At 34.5% G+C, this 20,761-nt stretch overlaps 1 protein-coding gene across 3 annotated transcripts in view; it reads left to right on the top strand.

Moving 5' to 3' along the window:
- Positions 1–8,513: 8,513 nt before the first annotated feature.
- The window catches only part of LOC149799209 (ubiquitin carboxyl-terminal hydrolase 9X-like), a 197,299-nt gene continuing 185,051 nt past the window's right edge, over positions 8,514–20,761 (top strand). For all 3 annotated transcript variants that reach the window (XM_089958476.1, XM_089958475.1, XM_089958477.1), the window contains exons 1-3: positions 8,514–8,654; positions 16,310–16,631; positions 17,002–17,114. In XM_089958476.1, the coding sequence (XP_089814602.1) occupies positions 16,316–16,631; positions 17,002–17,114 (429 nt within the window). In that variant the 5' untranslated portion in view covers positions 8,514–8,654; positions 16,310–16,315. The remainder of the gene's footprint in view (positions 8,655–16,309; positions 16,632–17,001; positions 17,115–20,761) is intronic.

Genomic DNA, 20,761 nt, shown 5'->3' with positions numbered 1-20,761 from the left:
CCATATACGTAGGTCTTAAATGCCTAATTTGTGGTGTTGTTGTTGTTTTTGTTTTGTTTGGGGTTAGGGTGTGCGAAATGGAACATTATTGTGCGAAATGGAATCATACAAATGTGTTGTTATTGTATTGCTTTGAAATTAATAGCATAAATATAAATATTGTGTTTGCTATTATTATAATCGAGATATTGTAATAATTTATATATTTCGATCATCTTGTGTCAGATGGAAATGAGGGTTATTTTTGGCGAGTGCATATTCTTTATACGAAAACAACTCATTTCATACATGTTAATGGGGATTGGAATACTCGCAAACATCACATTTTATATAACTATTTAATGTTATTTTACTTCAAACATCATGTCATGCAAACACTAGTTTACCTGATTGTTGCGAGTAAAATACAGTCATATTTTGCAATGCTGTTGCGTATGAATTTGTGTTGCAAACTGGAAGATTGGCATACGGAATCAAGCATCGAAAATGAATAGTTGCTGATTCTTAAGTTACTCAATCAGTAAAATAATGAACTTAAAGAATAGTTATTTAGGTTTAAATTGTAATATTTTATTTCGAGTATTTCATAATTGTTAAAAATGTAAATTCGTAATGCGAAATGGAATTCCGACATACGAAATGGAATCCTGTCTGTTAAATTGAGTTTTGATTTTTGAAATAAAAAGCCACAAAACAAACAATGCTTTCACTTAAATTAGTGTAGTTATGTAGTTTTCATTTTTATTATTAACATCTGAAGGACAAACTTGATTAACATATATGATTCCTCGATACGATCTCTTATATTTCCTGCATTGTATAATTTAACAAAGTTACAATTTCGCGAAACGAGAGAGTTACTTGTAATTCATTCGACTAATTACTAGTTTACTGTTATAAGTCTCTTAATATTTCAATTGAACCCATGATTCCATTTCAAATGCCGAAATTCCACTTCACATTACTAAATTAAATTTGTGACAGGAAAAGTTTGAAATACAATAGTTATAACTGAAATGTAAATAACGCAAATATTATTTTTTTAAAGTTCATGATTTTACTGACTGCATACATTTTTAAAAAGTCAGGAAATATAAATCGGCAAAGGTTTACTTTTCCTACCATTTTCTTGTATGTTTCACAAATTACTTTGCAACAGGATTGAAACTGATGAATGTTGCTTTCTACCTTAAACAATTAATGAAGTTATTGTTTACATTAATTTTATGGTAAAATAGAATTAAAAAGTAGGAATAATAATATATTGTATATTTTTTCATCCCAAATTTAATGACAGAACTCGCGACATTAATTATTTGAAAACGGCGAGTTTCTTCTGAAACATTTCGATTGTCGGTGCCGATTGTTATTTGTTTCAATGATATCGCGAAAATGCTCTATGAGTATGATCTTACGTTACGTGTTTAGGCTCGAATAAACCGAATCACAAGAAAGAGTGAACATAACAAGCTTTGAAAAATATACAATAATTTATTTCCCTGGAAAAATTCTGTAAAAATTAAAAAATATGAACTTACGGTTTTTAAAAAATCAAATCCAAAATTAATCCAGGAATAATCAAAGAATACAATTTTAGTAGTCCTAATAACAAAATGTTCTTCTGATTTCACGTTAGAATTCCGACGAAGGATCCAAGATGGAAGACGATGACGGATGCTGCAATCCGTAGTGTTGAAGTATACAGTTCCTTGTAGAAACAAGAATTATCACTCCGGTTTCTGATAGCTGAATAAATTTTTATAAAAAAAAAATCTGTCCTAGTTCTACAGTATTACATGAACACATGTAATTTTCCAGAAAAATAACGGAATTAATCCTTTTGAATCCAAGTAATTTGAAATAACTCCAAACCAAGTAATTTGAAATAACTCCAAACAGCTCAACATACAACTATCAGTTTAACAGCCCAGCTTCTACCGAGATTATTTCTCCAAAATATGGGTTATATGGTCTTTCTAAAACGTAAACAAGGAGCCAAGTGATCATCTTCTGAAAAGTTATGGAAGCAAGTACTTGTTACAGATCACGTTTACCCAGTGTGACCCTGACGAAAACTAATCGTTTTTACTATAAGAATTTTTTTAATATATAAATGTTTTATATCTTAAAGACAAAGTCCCATCATGACCTTAGAAACAACCAGTCATTTTTAAATAAAATAGAACTTATTTACGAAGGTTGCTACAAATTCTGAAACAAGGTCAGGATTTAGAGCAACACCCGGTGTTTATAAACAGTCAAGGTCAAACGATTTTCTGAAAAAAGTATCATCTCTAGCGAATAAATTTACATTGCAATATCATGTAATGAAAAATAAAACAAATAAAACTGACAAACAATTAAATTGAAATAAATATATATTAATCAGATATAAATAAATCAAATATACATAACAATGAATTATCTAAGAAATGAGTAACACAGGATGAAAAACAAAATGTATACCACCGAGAAAATACTGATAGATATTAGTAGAAAAAATAATCTTAGTAAATTAAATGGAAGATGTAATGAAGATTTAAGTGTTGATTACAGCTTTCCGAAATACATCTAGTATTGACTATTCCGTTGTTTCTAACAATGCACTGAAATATGATACCCATTTCTGCATAGATGAACTTGACCCACTTTTACGACTGGTCAATCTTTGTCTTTATTTCTTAACTAGTTTTAATTATTACCACCAAACTATACAAATTTTTATTATTGAAATTATAACAAAGACGGAGATGGCAAGAACATAGAAAAGCTGATTTTATAAAAATATTGAAACCAATAAACTATAAGTGATAGCAAAGAAGACTCGGCTTGCACATACTAGTATATGTATCAGAACGATATTGACAGTCTGTGTTCATGGATCTCATTATTGTTTAATGGCACTGCTTTAAAATTTCTTTTTGTAATACTATCAATCCAATATTTATTAAATATAGCAAAATATGGTTTGGAACTAAACGCCAAAATTTCCGCAGATCATATTATCACCGCATGAGACATACACATAACAATAACCAAACACAAACAATACGACAAATTTTACCCATCCTAAATATGAGTTTATAAGAATCATACATTTCACTGTAGCATATCGTGAGCAAACATTTTCGTAATAGGAGAGTTCGTCTTATTCCTTCACTGCCATATTGGTTCTGCTAGCCAGTACACCGCAGGTACTTAATTGTGACGTCATACAGGGATACTCCTTTGATTCCTGCACTTGTGGCAATCGGTGACTGCGATCGAATGCATGAAGCCATTTTGCACTCACCCGTGTTCCTGTCTGGCTCGTTCGTGATCATTTTGGCAACAACTTAGGTCTTGATTACTCGTGTCAGTACACGTACAGCATAAAAGAAACATCAATTTTTCCGTGTCAAAGAGGAGGAAAACAGGATGGTGCAAACATTTGTTGGGGATAATAATTTGCATTTGAAAAAGCCCTCAAAATGGCGAATGTTTTTCACGACGATGTGTACCGTTGAGATTTAAGGATGGGAAGAAAAAAAAAAACATATTTGCACACCAAAGGATACGAGGAACGCACATCGATGTATTTGATTTGCTCTCCTTGAAATTCGTCCATTTCGTACAAGCGTGTCGCATTGGTTAGTCTTCCAAACAAATTGTCGCGTGGATTTAAAGGTTCAAAGTTAGCCACGTGATACTCTTCGGCAGTGTGTTGATTTTTTTATCGGTTTTGAAACGTCGATCGAAGTAGTGTTCGCACATTATTTTCATCGCTTCGTTTCCTTGAATTTCTAAAATCAGAAGTCATTTGTGTGTTTGCTAGTACAACTCTTTCATTATGAACTTTGGAAAGGACTTTGCTGCTCTATTTGGGGAAAATAAGTTGGGCATCCTTACTATTAATAAAAAAAAACATCCCTGAAATCGTAGACTATGTAGGTTTTCTTAAATCCCACTCATTTGCGGAAATACCAGCACGTTGTATCCACTTGTCTTCATTTTCACTCAGGTAATGGAGCTCGCGTAAAGCTTTGGCGGAATATCGATGACTAACAGAGCGATGGGATGAGGTCGTATGACGGCTGGTTTGTTTATAGGTATGAACTTTTTTCAATACACGAGTCCACTGAACACCCTTTGGCAATGGCAGATACGTCGTTCAAACGATTGATATCTACATGATCCAACAATGATTGTTGAAATTGCCCACAACATCATGAAATGTCTACATTGGATTGGCAATATTCAACATTTCTTCTTGAAGGTCAAAAGGGTTTGACGAGTGAGTTTGGTACCGGGCGTTGAATGTTCCTCATTGTTCTGTGTGCATACCGTCAAGGTCATAGTAGTGAACTAAAGTCAAACCATGAAGCAAATCATGTTAATTAGCTTCAGTATTGAAAAAGTGTGGGTAATAGCTTGTAGCTATTTCTGTTATTACAAACGTTATAGTCATTCTACTCAAGGTAGAATCAAATAACTCATGAAACCTTTGAACTGTACGTTTGCCCACCATCATGTATACGAGTTTGGCTTCTTTCATCGTCACTTTTGGAAATTATATGCTTTCTTCTTCATAATATTTCAAAAGACATTGTCCTTTGTATCATGATATATTGTGAGCCCCTACGCACTAAAATGAGTAAAATACCAAAATGAAGTCGTCCTCTTCTGGGAGAAGAATACTCACTGCTGTAACTGATAGTCGTAATCCGAGTATACAATGCATACGTGCAGTATAGAAACAAGAATTTCTCGGGATATCCTCTCTCGTTATTCTCGTTATTTTAAACAGTCCTATATCTTATGTATTGTTGACATAACTTTTAATTCCATTTATTTTGGTGTATGATTGATGGGTGTAAACCGAGTTATAGAGATTACAGCTTCGTTTTACTACAGATGTTTACATCTCAAAGTACCGCTAGCTCCACTTTGGTTATTTTCACTTCCTGGAACTGAAAGGTAAATTTAACACAAAAAAAAAACAAAAAAAACGATCGTATATATATATATATATATATATATATATATATATTACGTTTTTATATAGTTTATAATTCATTCACTGCGCATTCTGAACCTATTATTGTCTAATCTGGTAAAAGTGATAGAGTTTACTTTGAATTAGGGCAGGGTGCTTTTTCGAGCACAAGGGGTATGCCATTTTATAGATGGTCTGTTTTAGCTAGCACATAATTTTCATATTTACCACGTGTAAAGAAATGTCAGTCATAGAACATGAAAGTAGTATAAAGGTATGTCAACGTTTTCTTTGGCGTGTATGCTACAAATGCTAGTAACTTTACTGCATACCGATCCCTCTCTCAGAAGTAAATACAAACTGCATAGCGCTGTAATGGAAGTGACGTCAAGTGTCCGATGTCTTCTGATTGGAAGGGAGACAACACACCCTGACGGAATTATGTTGTTGTTGTGGCTGTTGTTTTGGGCTTAACAATATTTCTCAGCGCTTGATAGCCTATACATGGCGGCCAGTATAAATGGTGGCGGTAAACCCCAGTTAGAACCACAAAGCTTTCCCGCACACTAACATTGGCCAAGCCCGAGATTCGAACCCACGCGGACAGAGTTAAGAAGGCAGTGATCGGTAAAGGCGAGTGCTTTATGCCACACGGCAACTCAGTGCCCCGCGGATTTATATTATAGGTACTCCGTTTGTTAAAGCATTTTTATATATTCCTGTCCTAGACTATATATACAGGCGCGTTGATACATTGTGTCAACTGTTCCAAAAACAACCGTCAAGATTTGAACAAGTATGAAGTCGTCGACTATTGTTTGAAGTATTCTATTCAGTCCAGACTTATTGGTATCTAAGACATCGTGGGTAGCCCTGATGACGCCTTCCCCTCCTTTAAGACGAAAAGAAATGGAAAAGATGTTAACACACTCTTACGCAGAATAAATTAAAAAGAAGTCAGAAGTGGAAAAATTAAACAACATTCGAGTGTGGTGTAGACAACATGCACTTAAAAATTAAATTATCTTTTGTTCCCATATCTTTGTGATGTATGACATAATAGCAGCAGACATTGGAAATTTGAGTTTGCAACACGGAGATAAACAGCTGTTAATTATTTTATTCGGCATTTGTATTAGCTATCAGTTTCCGATCCTTTCTTGAAAATTTACAGACAGTAACACCAACGACAGCCATGTCAACGTCATTTAAAATCTTCCAATCGCAGCAGCAATAGTCTGGAAACCTTATGGAATCATATTCTACTTTGATATCCGGTGACTCATCGGAGGCAAGAACCATCCAACAATCAGCAACCAATTTTATTTAACATTAGCTTGTGACAGTTAACATCGAATGAATCTGTTTCACTACCATCAAATTAAAACCCGACGTTCACTGTTTAAATCATTTATCACTCTCAAGTTCTTAATATTACTGTAGAGCAAATTTATTTTGTCATATAAATTTTTAATGAACCAGTCCAAGAACACTTTGACAGAAATGAGCTTGGCTATTACGATAGAAAACCCAGCTACAGCTGAAGGCTTCCCGTTTGTTTAACTCTCAATTCCACGAACCACACTATCATAAACACCGATTCTTGCGATTTTGTTTAGTCCCCTATCGAATTCAACAAATAATTCAATTTGGTGTTAACACAGTTAGTAGTGAATGGGGATCCTATAGGGTCTATGGGACTTATCATTAAAAATACCCTTGGGAACATATAGTTGCACCGCTGCTGAGAATCAATCCTTTCAAAATAGGTTCTGCCATAGCTGAGAACCATTCCTTTCAAAAGGTGTTCTGTCATTTGCTGAGAGCCATTCCTTTCAAAATGTGTTCTCTCATTTGCTGAGAACCATTCCTTTCAAAATGCGTTCTGTCACTTACTGAGAATCAATCCTTTCAAAATAGGTTTTGACATAGCTGAGAGCCATTCCTTTCTGTCATTTGCTGAAAGAAAATTCTTTCAAAATAGGTTCTGACATAGCTGAGAGCCATTCCTTTCTGTCATTTGCTGAAAAAAAAATTCTTTCAAAATAGGTTCTGACATAGCTGAGAGCCATTCCTTTCTGTCATTTGCTGAAAGAAAATTCTTTCAAAATAGGTTCTGACATAGCTGAGAGCCATTCCTTTCTGTCATTTGCTGAAAAAAAAATTCTTTCAAAATAGGTTCTGACATAGCTGAGAGCCATTCCTTTCTGTCATTTGCTGAAAGAAAATTCTTTCGAAATAGGTTCTGACATAGTTGCTTATGATGAAGGATGAAATGCGTGCTACATTCACACACAAAAATTGTGCATTATGCATCATCGTTATCTTTCTGTCAATTAATCGTAATTTTACACTGAATATTGGCAAAAGATGGATTGGACAAAATAATATATTATTTTCGGTAAAGATTATCCAGCTAATTGTAACCGGCCTATTATGTCTACCAAGGAGCGACTCGACAACGAGGACATGGTTTGGGATGTATGTTAGAATCGGCTTTTTGTACTGTGGCACACATCTTAAAACCCATGATCATTCGATGACTGAAAGAAAAGAATTCCTCAATAAAGTGTCTATTGACCAACAAATTCCCAAGCAATCGTTCATGAATGCAGACAACAACAAAAAATGTGTTGATTCATGGGCCACTTCACACTCCTATCAAAAGCATTATGCACCCTCTAAGACAAAGGCAAGGCAAGGCAGAAAGGGACCTTTCAGATCTTAGAGACACGAGACACAGCCAGAAACGAATTAAAAAAAAATACTTCTAACTTAAAATTATGTCTCGAGATTCTTGCGAATTTTCAAAGACATAACTCGATCTGTTTCGCTTTCTACGACGATGATAAGAACGCAGGAATAATAGTGGGTAGAATTTCATCCCTTGTCATCTTTACACTGCGACATGTAATTGCAAAGCAAGAAGGTTCATTTTAAAATGGAATCCGTCTTGTTCATTCCAATTGTCGCCATAACGGCTTTTGTAGCCAAATTAGCCCCATGTACTATAATACTGATGATAGTAGTAGTAGTAGTAGTAGTAGTAGTAGTAGTAACAGCAGCGGCAGTAGTATTAGATGGAATAGGATGAACAAAATCAGAAACAGGAGTAAGATCAACAACAAAGAAAACGAAACACTGAGTTTAGAAAATATGCAAAACTTGTTCAGATTAAATAATTATTAAGAAATTCACAGAACTATTTAATTATATTTACTACCAAGAAAATTATTATCGGTTGTTGAAAGGTTTTTGCATTCGGTTGTCAATTATCCGGTTATAAAATCCCAGTATTCAGTTTTAAGCTTGAATCCAGATCAGAGTTTGCTTCATCCTTTCTGCTTGTATATTAAGAAATCAGGGAAGTGCAACAAGTCTGCCTGTTTTTGATATTTTTATTGAAAATTTAAAATGATATATTTAATCTACAGTTTTGTATTTTTACTTATTAAATTGATATTTAAAACTAAACATAACTTAGTATTAAATATTTGTTGGTGATTTATAAAATCTCGTTTCAACGTTAACAGCTCATTACCATATTATTGACATCTTGCGCAGGAACTACCTATCGGTTTCGCAAGATAACTGACATTTGACTGCAATTGGCTTCGTCAAATGCCAGGAAAAGCAAAACTTGATCCTTCATAAAGGAATACAGAAGTAGTTTGCTCAGGTAAATGATACTGAATTTTATGAAAACGCTTAGAACGACGAACGCTCTGAAAGGAAATGGTACATGTCGGCCATTTTATTTCGTTAACAAATGAATGAAAGGATGCCGTTCAGACGTGAATGTTTCCGTTTGTGGTTATTGACATTCAACTTGGATAGAAATATAAATACTTTTACTGGGTATAGTGATATTGATGGCATAAAAAAAGTTCGGAGTGTTCAGAATATAAAAATAAAAAACGCCGGTTGCTTTGCATGTGTTTGTGATAGTGAAAGCATCGTAGCAATGGGATTAAGTTGAACCTATTGGGGTCGTACATAAATCGGGCACGTCGTCATTTGTTGGTAACGCTTAATAGTATCTGAGAAGGTACAAGTGCTGCATGCACCGTGTCAGATGAAAATCGACCAACTGCAGTATATCGATGCACTTACCAACATGTACTGGCTAGCAGCCATCTGATTAAGATCAAGATATACTAGTAGTTATATCTAATGTACTGTGATTCAAGTTAATATTCTCTTTACCAAAGTGAGAAATGTCATTTGGAATATTGTTGCAAACATTAACTCGCCCATTAACTACATCCATCACAGTATACATTGTCAGTGCTTGAAGAATTTTTTTATATTTTTTTTCTTTTTCTTATTTCAGTTTTACTTTCTAAGGCACAATTTGTGTTAGTTTATCAGCTTTGTTGATAAGAGAATTATTGGGCCCCTCGCCAGTGAATAAAATTTTTATTTTGACACCTTTGTATGCTGACACTAACCATAACCCTATTCTTTTGAGCCAGTGTGTTAAACCCTTCAGAACACATTAACCTACATTAGTATTAATCCTTGTCAGAACTGAACACCTGCAGATCCATCAGCTACTGACTTCATATATTGATTGCAGCATCACCCCAAGGCAAGAACAGTTCATCCTATCTGTGTAACAAAGCCAATATCACTGGGAAGTGACCAATAGCCTATTCTTTGTGTGCTCTAAGGGACTGACCATTTATATTTCGAGATGGGCTGGTGGTGGGACAGTGACCAAGATTTTCTTCCTTACTATGATGAAGTTTTTTTTATGTACAATTAGTTAAGAATTTTGTCTTATTTTCTACAAATTGGATATTTTTCCATCAAAACACCTCACACCATCAATTATGCATCTTCTTGTTTTGGCATAAAATATACAGCATTAAAGATTACAAGATCTCTGTATCCAAAATCATAATCATAATTTCATTGTTCTTAGTGTTAACTCAGTATCGGGTACAATTAATTTACATTATATGAAAGATGGATAGCTATGTAAGCTACCATACTATGTGTCATTGTTGGTATTAAAATTTGAATTTGTTCATTTTTCTTTCATGACAAAATATGTAAAAAGCCTTGTGCAGGGACACACCATAGTAGGCACACCTGCCAGCCATCTCCAGTTGCCTCAGCACCTGAAATTGTATGCAATTTCTAAGTGGGATTCTACCATCAGTCTCGTCCAACCTTGAGTTCATGTACTGATATGCCATAAAAAAGAAATTAAATGAAATGTATGTCAGATCCTGTAAATGAAAACAAATATCATTCCTTGGAGATTTTATATACCTTTTATCCAGCTTTACTGAAAATTTAGTATCAGAAAGTTAAGTTGGAGCCAGTTATTGTGGATTTAATTTTTGCCCCAAACCACGAATATAAAGACCCAATGAAAAATTAGACACATGACAAGGTCCCTCTCCCAATTTTCTTACTGTGCTTTGTTTCTAGAGATTAACAAAGTGTCTAGCATTTGATAAATCCACATCAGTACTATAATCCAGTCATAAAATATTAGATTTTACACATGCTTATGTTATTTTTTGAAGAAAGAATAAGAAAGAATTTTATATTGTTTCAATGCGCATGTAATGATGTGATGTCCAGTAGCTGCAACTTCCAATTGCTGCCTTTGATCAAGATATATGAGATAAGTAAGGACAGAGAGAAGAGAATAAAAACTTAAGGTATTCCAACACTATTAATACTAATAATGAAAGAAAAAAAAAAGACTAGTATATAAAAATTTAAGTTAATTTAAATCAATCCTTTACTTGAGTACAAATGTTGCATAATGTAAATTCTCTTAAAAAAAAAACATTTCATTTTATCCATATATTTTTAGCCCTTGAGAACAACAAGCCTGTAAAATACTACTGCTTGAGGCACTGTTATAAGTCTGATATATTTATACACTACTTAAAGCTCACACTGGTTTTCAGACAGTGTCACTATCAACGCCTTGTCTAGTTTCATGTTACATACAAATGCTGGTGAGGTAAATAATCCTTGAATTGTAGAATTAAATAAGTCTAGCTTTCTTAGAACCACTGATAATTAGGTCTGATCTTTTGCTAATTGTTGCATGAGCTGCAATTATCCATCAGCATGAATTTGCTTTATTAATGATATTGCAGTGTTCGCCACATGCAAAAAAGTAATGAATTCCCAAATTCTCAATCGGCTTAAATAAGAAATAAAATAACTTTTATCCTGTTAAGTGCTAGTTGTGGTATCAGCATTGGTCACTGATGCCAATAACTGTCCTGTATTGATAGTCATGATGTTAGTAGAAATTTATCCAATTGTTACAGTTTGCCCTGTAGCAAGCAGTGTGAAGCATTTAATATTTAGAAGTTTTACAAATACTCAATGAGGAAAACTGGGCCCAAGTGATTTTTAAAAAAAATGGCACATGGATATTTGCAAAGCAACTGTAATTTGTGAGATATTGAATATATAGCATATATCGTGATTTGCTAAATTTTATAATTTTTCATGAATGTGTAAACACCACTAATCGTGAATCATTTGATGTTTTATCTTCTGGATTAATACCATTTTTTAATTAAGCTACACTACTTAAAATGTTTTCACCTGTGAAAAAGATATGTATTCCACAAAAGGGAAGCATAGGATTGGATTACATCAAAAATTGGATTACACCAAAATATTGGCCTTGCATTCAGCCATGAAACATTGATGGACATTATGCTTTTTCCACAGCAGAGTGCCATGAATTTTATAATTTGGAATGTGCACATGGGCTTATTCTGTTGCTTACATTTTACCTGTCATACATGTACTATGTAATAATAATATCATACACTACATAAAAGACATATATTTTAAGCAGTGATACTAGCCCATATGGGCATGTGGCAGAACGATGTGAAAAAGCACACTGCCAGCAAATTGCATTTAGAAATTGAGGAGATTAAGAGCACCCCCATCAGATCTCAGCTCTGGAGTACTTTAAGCCACCTACTCAAGTAAACTACAAGTGCTGAAGCATTATTTGTGAGTTTTCTTGATAGTGAAAGTGTATTTCCTGTTGTGACGAAAAATAAGACAAACTTGGTGCCTCCTTAGGTGCTGAAAATTTGCAACAATTTTACTCACCAAGATTAACCAGCAGGCAAGAAGTCTGAACTGTTTTGATAACAAATTTACCATAGCTCACTTGAGGAAGTTAAGTCTGCTGCATGATCATATCATGACAGATAGTGTGAAGTAAATTTGGTTGCAAATAAATTTGTACATGTAATCAGTGTAAATAATGTTTTAATTTTATTTTGTGTTTTTCGTATAATGCAGTACTGACCATTAAAGTGGATGGAGCTAGTGTTAAGGTGTAATTTTTCACAAATTGTGAGTCTGGAGGGTTGGCAGCTCTGCATCACCAGTAACAGCCTCTTTTTCCAAAATGGCTTTCATGACCTGTGTAGCGTACCTGTTGCGGATGTGTTATTTTATAACATTCTTCTATTAATATTTGTTTACTGTCATGTCTAGTGGGTGAAGCTGGTCGGTACATGGGAGATTACCCACTGTTTTTCAAATTAGTTGGCTTCTTTTCACTTTGATGGTGTTGGTTTTCTTTAACGTGGAGCACTTTAACCAAAACAGTGCAAGTGATTGATCTTGGTAGGTGTTTGATTTGTGCTAATAGGGTTAGTAATATTGTTTTAGCATTGTTGCTTGCTCGGCTTCCATTGATGTTATTCACTTGGATGAAAACACGGTCTAAGTATTGTACTTTTAAGGTCTTGTACTCACACATGTGGTACTGGTAGTTTTGTTTTAAATATTCATGTGACAGCCATTTGTGTCAACATAGTTTTTATCTTTTATGTTCTTTATTTTGTGTAGTTATAGAGGTCTAATCATGAAATTAGGTACATACTGATATGCAAAATCGACTGTCAAAATCATTGATTTCAGTACACACAAGAATATCTTTTTATGTTTATAAAACCATTAAAATTAAACCCCAATAAAATAAATGATACTACAGCATTTGTCTTTTTCAATTCTGTATACAGGTCTCTCTGGCAAAGAATTTGAGGATTGGGTTAAATGTCTTTTTCTTCTAGCTTATAATAAAATAAAGTTTTGATGTTCTGTTTTCATGGTGTGGAGGGAGGGTGCACCAGCTCCTTTGGCCCTCAACATTAATCCTTTCATTTTGATTTAATGATATTCACTTTTACATGTAATCTGTCCTGTGGCACATTTTCCAGCAATAACCTCTCTCTCTCTCTATGTTGTGAGTTGGGCTTTCACAAAACATATCTGGTAATATGTTAATATACATGTAGCTATAAATGTCTTCACTGACAATGGGACTTTAATATCAGATGCATCTGCCTCTCACAGACATGTGTTTTACCAGTTTGATCACCCTTTTTTCAGGCTCCTAGTCCAGAAGAGTTTATGGGATCATCTGTTGTCTATTGTCTTTCCGTGCATTAGCACAGTTATTGCTATAGTACAGCTCACTTGATTTTTGTTAAAATCCCCAAGTTGTGGTGGGATGGAGAGAGTGGATTAAGTAAAGAAACCTCCATCATTTCCACATGGCTCATAGAAAATAGCTCTGGACACCACACTTGCAGAGTTGTCACTTATGATGACTACATAGTGGACATAGTATTGATCAAATTGGCATTGTTCACTGTGTATGATCCCTACAAGCATTCTCTAAAGAGGTTCATGAAGAGAGAGACTTGTCTACATCATTATCTCTTTTGGAAGCAATTTTCTTTCTGATACTGCAAAAATACAATTCACCTGATTATAAAAATGTCCCAGTTCAAATGAAGCTAAAATAATCAACATAATGACGATACTGCAAAAATACAATTCACCTGATTATAAAAATGCCCCAGTTCTAATGAAGCTAAAATAGTCAACATAATGACAAATCAAATTTTAGATAATATTAACATGATGACAATACTAAGCAGACTGTATTAATATTACATTTTGTGCAATGAATCTTAGTTGGTGCTACATGATCAGTTTGTGCAATATACTTATTATCATATGAAAGTCAATGATTTTGTACTCCTTGCTGTGAAATTAACAATAATGAATGATAAACATAAAAAAGTTTCACAACAGAATTCCATTAATTCCTGACTGAAGTGGAACAAATTTGCACCAGTTCTGATAATTACCCCATTAACATATGATTTCTGCTAACATTAGTCACAGTAATATATAGAGGGGTAATTAAAACTTGAGAAAGCATAGTTCTTGCGATTGTTGTATGAGCATATAGAAATAAAGATTACCTTATTTCATGTATTTTTCCTTACCCTTTAATTTTTCGTATACAATCCAGTTATCAAAATATTAATTATTTAAATGTATCTTATATTTTCATACTTATCACTTTGTATTTTTCGAAAAATCCTTTATGTTATCGTATGTAAAATTTATACTAAGAAGATTTATGTTTGCAAAAAAAGATTTTAAAAAATACCATATTGCCATTTTGTTTTTACAAAAATTAATAAGTGTATATGATCATATACAGTTAAGGTGGGTTTTATGTTTTTTTTTTGTTTTGTTATTCATAGTCGCCAACCCTCACGAATTTGGCATGAATTTCAAGACTTTTTCAGCGATTCACTGATTCATGCCGCAAGCCAAAAATTCACGAATTCTCCAATTCTCAATTATTTTAAATCTTTAATAAAATAACCAATTTCCCGTTAAGCTCTAGTCGTGATATTGGCAGTTGCCGAAACGGTCCGGTACTGCTGGTCGCGATATTAGTAGATCTACATCCAGTTAGTACAGTTTGCCCGGTAGCAAGTATTTTAGCCTATTTTAATCTATATGTATAAGAATAGTTTTAAAAATGCGTTTGAGTTACCGTACGGCATCGCATGTAAGATCTTGAAAATGTCTTCACCTTTCAAGGAAAAAGAAATGTATTGCTCAAAAAGTGGAGTTTAATTTGGAATATATCAAAAATTGGCCGTGCATTCTGCCATTAAACATTGATATTCATCATGCTTTTTGCACTCAGTGTGCCATCGCAGAGACGATGTGAGGGAGCACATCGGTTGCAAAAAACACACAGAAGTTGGCAAAATTAAGAATTTGCAGATTTCAGCTCAGGAATATTTTAAGCCATCGGCAGAAGACCTGCAAGCTACCAGTGCTGAAGCATTATTTGTGAGTTTTCTTGTCGAACACAATCTACCTTTATCAGCTGGAGACCATGCTAAACATCTGTTCTGACAAATGTTCTCTGACTCAAATATTGCTTCCAAATTTTCCTGTGGAAGAACCAAAAGTGCTGCAGCTCCTATGCATTCCTCACAGCAACAGTGACAGCGAAAAGAGTATTTTCTCTAGTGAGGAAAAATAAGACAGACTTTAACGCCTACCTAGCTGCAGAAAATTTGTCAGCAATTTTAGTCACCAAGATTAACCAGCAGGCAAAAAAGTCTGAACTGTTTAGAAAACAAATTTATGGTCAGGCATTTGAGGAAGTTCATGTCTGCCACAGTATCTTGTCTTGATAAATAACCACAAGAACAAATGAAGTTTATGAATACCATAATAAATAGAAATGCAGATTTATTTCTGGATATATGTAGTGTTTTAGTTTTATATTGCAATCTTGATATAGTGTAGTATTGAAGGTCAGGGTGGATGGAGTTATTGTCATAGTATTTTTCACTAATTCATGTCCAAATTCACTACTTTTTATCCCTATTTTCACTAATTGCGAGTGTGGAAGGTTGGCAGCCATGCTTAATACAGGTTATGAATAATGTTCTGGATATATATTAAAATAAAATGTGGCTGCTTGTGAGGGGTATATTTTATATTATTGCACTAATATGCTGGTCGTGTTAGCCGGGTGGCCTTTTGTGAGGGGTACTTTTGAACACAAACTCATTGGTGCCAACAGATTCTGGCTGTTAGGAGTGGGTGGCCGCTGGTTTCTGGGGCTGTTCAAGTGGGGGACTGCTGTAATACCAAATGAAAAACAACTATTTGTTGCCTCAAATAAAACTGACCCATTACCTTTGTGTACTACATCAAATAATAAAACTGGAGATCAAGAAATAAAAGAAATAATCACCATTCATAAATCATACAGAAATGCCTTTAATAATCTCTTTGTTGAAGTAGCAGTTCTTCTGTTAACCTACTCTTATTTATTGATCCACCCTTATTTGTTCATCTGTTAACAATTCCCTCCCCCAGGAAAAGAAATCTTTGACATTATTTTCAAAAAATGTGTTCCTTATTTACATTTATTAAAATTGTTATTTTTGGCATTTTTTATTTGCTACAAATATGTATTGTTTCCAGGCAAACATGACGATAGTAATGCGAGGGAGCCCAGCTGCAGGTGACTCTCCTCAGGACAAGAGTCAGCCTCAGCAGCCCCAACAGCCTGGACAAGTTTCCATAGGACAGCAACCACCCCTAAGTCCTGGAGAAGTGGGAGGGGAAGAAAATGGACAAGGAGATATGGTCTTGGAGACAACTGAGGAACAAGAGCCAGAATTTCCAGCAGCAGAGTTAGCCAGGCTGGATGAAATGATCAATCGCCCACGCTGGGTTGTACCTGTTCTCCCTAAGGGAGAGTTAGAAATATTGCTTGATGCTGCAATTAGACTTTGTAAAGAAGGTATTTTCGGATCGTACTTGTTTAAATGCTTTTGTCTTTTATGTCTTCTTTATTTGTAGATCAAGGTACATTAAAAAGAAAGTATAGGCCTGAGAACATGTTGTTGCTAATTCAGATTTCTGGACTTGTACTTTTGATAACAGAAGACTTGCCTGATTGAAATAACATTTTTGTTAAGTTTGCACAGTTGTTTCACCCTTAATGCCTTTGGTCCAAACACGCTGATCTAATTAAATATATATTTTTGTTATGCTGACTCTGAGAACAATGAATCTTGATTGCATTATATGCTAAATTGTCATTAGATATCAATAGCATTATGTTACAGTCCTCTCTGTTCATTAGGTAATTCCAACATATTTTTTTTCAGGTATAGACACTCGCAGTGAACTTTGTCAGAGGTTCTTCCGTGAAGGACTGACAATTTCTTTCACCAAGATTATGACTGATGAAGCTGTCAATGGCTGGAAATATGAAATCCATGTAGGTATTATATGGCTGATTGCACTTTTATGTTGAGCTCTCCTGGTCATAATGCTAAATATATTTATGGTATGGCCCTACATCCATTGCATATTTTCCTTTGTCATTCATTGGTCTTGAGTCCATCAACAATTGCTTGTTACCAGTCAGGAGCTCATATTTCTTGTATTATTTTGATCAAACTTGCAATATTGGCTTATATCATCAGAATCTCAGACAAGTTTGATAATGAGTTTTAGATCACTAATTATGAGGTGATCATGCATTTGATTGGCTGGTCTTGTTAAATTACCTAAAATTAGCATTGTTGTAGACAGGTGTAATAAATGAGATCTGTGCATATTATTGAGATAACTTTCATATGATTGGCTGAGCTTTACCTATCTAGATCTAAAGATTATATTTTTTCCATCCAATAAGCAATGCATTTTCAGGAAGAATAAGACAATAAGTCACTTAAAAATTAATGGTACAATAGAATAAAAGGGAATATTGAAATTCTTATGTTTATCAGACATCATGTGTTGATTTTTTTGAGTATGTCTCAAGCATGAGAAATGCTTGCCCTTACCACATTTAATTTAATGTTGTTGTTTTTTGGCTGATATTAAGTTTAGAGATAGCAAAAAGCCATTGTGCTCCATAGGGTTAACACTGCTGGAGGCAATTAGGGTCTACGTAAACTTTGCAAAGCTTTTAGTGGAACACAATGTTTATCATCACTGCATCAGTCTTGAATCACACTTCTGGACCTTTATAAGCATGTTTTCCAGCTTGACAATACATGATATTTAGTTACACTATATTGAAAGCTGGTATATCTTACAGAAAAAATAAACTGCCTTAAAGGAAAGGTCTTGTTAGGGTTGGCAGGTTTGTAACATAGTAAAATATGCAAAATCAACATGGTGTAAAGTTTGGAAAATAGTTTACACAGTTTGTATTCTTACAATGCTGTGTAAGCTTATTGTTTTTTAATGAAATAAATGTGCCTGGATTTAAATAGAGATGATGATTCTTGCTGGATATAGAGTATTGTAATTGGTGTAGCCAATAAAGTTGTCTTTAATTCCGTTTTATATCCAGAGCTTTATATCAGATGCGATAAGTTCTGTTATTAGATACTGAACACATTTTGTTTTATGGTCAGGTAGTTTAAGTGTTCTGACTCTTGGTTCTCCTTATTTTGTATATCCATAAGGTGTTCTTTTATTCTCTCGGAATTTCCTTTTAGTACATATTGTTTGCCGCAAAAGTGGCAAGTGAGTATGTAAATGACATGTAGTGCAATGACCTTTTTGAAAATATATTTAAGGATTGTGAATGTGCTTTTTTTTAATTCATTTTCATGCAGAATGTGCAATTAATGATTTCACAATCAAGTTCTTTGTTGCAAATGATTTATACATAAACCTGTTGTTTGTTTGAAAACTTACTCTTATTAAATGGTTCTTTGTGCAGATATGGGTGGACTTTAGAATATGTCTGGCATAGTCAGATTGATATTTGGCCAGAGATCTAATTGCACTGTGGAAAAAATAATTATCTTTGTCATAGATTCAGATAGACAGTAGAATACTGTTTGTTTTATTAACCTTCCCAGAAGGGTTCATTAGATCTGAATGGTTTTCATGTCTTGCTTTAATAGAAGCATCTGTTGAAGTTTGAGGAGGGGTTGCCTCTTATCTCATAAAATTGGATGTTTTATTGGATTGTTTCATGGAATGGTCCACTGATAAAGTTGGTGATCCAGTTAAGCAATATGATGCAAACTTGGATCTTTTTCACTCAGTTCCCAGAGCAATTTAGAAAAATAATGCTAATTCCAAATTGTAGTTATTCACTCATGCTGGTTTTATTCCTAATCACAACTGAATATTTCTTGATGAATCAGTAATTCACAAAAGAACATTGTTTTGATATGAAATTGTTGATAAAGCCTACAACTGGATTGTTGTCAGATTTGTATGCAGAAAAATCTTTTATTAACCAAATGGACAAATGGGACTCATGCTTTGTTTCAGTGCATTATAGTTGCAAAGAATTATTTCACTCTATTAAGATGGCTAGGAACATGTAGAGATGTATCACATGAATTTGTGATATATAAAGCTATGCCAAAGTTCGGATCAGCAGTTTAGGGAGTGGGAAATGTTTTTTTTTAGCTCTGCTAGTCATTGAAGAGTTATTAGCATGACCTGTTGCCCATCTGTCCATCTAGTTTTACAAGTTTGTAGTCAGTGAACCACGTGGTCTAGCTTGTCCTAAATGAAAATGCTACTGCTCAGACATCCATTGTAGCAGTCTCAGCAGCCATTTTGAAAATCTTTACTCCTGAATGGATGGTTATATGAGCATGGGGTTTTCAGTAAATGACTTACATCTAGTCCTAGGTGCCCCGAATGGCTGAGTGGTCTAAAACGCTCGCCATTCCAGATCACTGCCATCTCACCTGTCTGCATAGGTTCGAGTCCAAGACTCGGCTAGCGTGGGTACGTGGGAAAGCCTGCCAGTAGCTTCTCATTGGTTGGTGGTTCTTCCCTGGGTTTTCCAGGGTTCTTCCTCTACCAGTTATACTGGCCGCCATGTATAGCCTATCTTGTGCTGAAAAATGGCGTTAAACCCTACAACAACAACGTCTAGTCCTAAATGTAAAATGATGCCAATCTGCTGTCCATGGCAGCCATCATCATCTTGTTATCACTGCAGTCCAGTTGGGTGAAATTATTGTATTGGCATAGTTTCACCAAATGACTTTCTACTGTATCTTATTGGTCCTAAATGAAAATGGTTTAGTCCAGACATACAGTATGGTCACCACAGTGGATTATGTCAAGTTGGGAAATACATAAGCCATTGAGCTTTGTAAGGTTTGGAACTGCAGTCGGTGAAACTGTACTGGAGATAAGTAAGGTCAAAGTATACTTTGCAAACTTCAGTTGAACATGTTTACAGTCTTGAATTACACTAATGAACTTTTAAAATGTCCTTTTTCCAACTTTATAAGAGCTTTACATGATATTTTTTACACCATTCTGAAAACTGGTTTGACTTGCAGACACAATCTACAGCCTTACTGTGAAGGTCTTGTTAGGGTTGACCGGTCTGGCTAGACCAGTGATACCACACCTTTGTAAAATTCAATTTGAACTGGGCAGAGCTAACAGATCTCTGATGTCATGCTTAGGTGTGCATAACTGAATAGTTTTAGCTTGTTCAGAAATTATCTTAGATGTTTATGATAATTAGAGAAAGAGAAAATTGGTTGTTATTTGCTGGAATTTACTTTTGATAAATATTGGCCTTTGTTTCATTGTCCATAAAACTATAATTAGTTGAATAGGAAAACTGATTGTTTATTTAAAGTGATTAATTTGCTTCATTCGTCTAAATGCTTAACCAGTCAGGTCTTTGAATTATTGAATCATTCAGTAAGAATTTACTGGACATTCTGCTTTGGGATTTATGTCATCCTTTGGAATTACATGAGATTGAGTAAAACTGACACTGCCATGTTTATTCATCATGTGCAGGGCATGCCCAGCCATTTAACAGCATCGTCATCAACAATGTGCAGAACCTTCAGTCCCATCTGGGAAATTTGTCAGTGGACAGTTGTTCACAATGTGACATCTGTAGAGCTCCAC

This window comes from Sinohyriopsis cumingii, chromosome 5 (assembly GCF_028554795.1).
Source record: "Sinohyriopsis cumingii isolate HCF-2022 chromosome 5, ASM2855479v2, whole genome shotgun sequence".
Taxonomy (NCBI): Eukaryota; Metazoa; Mollusca; class Bivalvia; order Unionida; family Unionidae; genus Sinohyriopsis; species Sinohyriopsis cumingii.
This window is presented reverse-complemented; position numbering and strand designations above follow the sequence as displayed.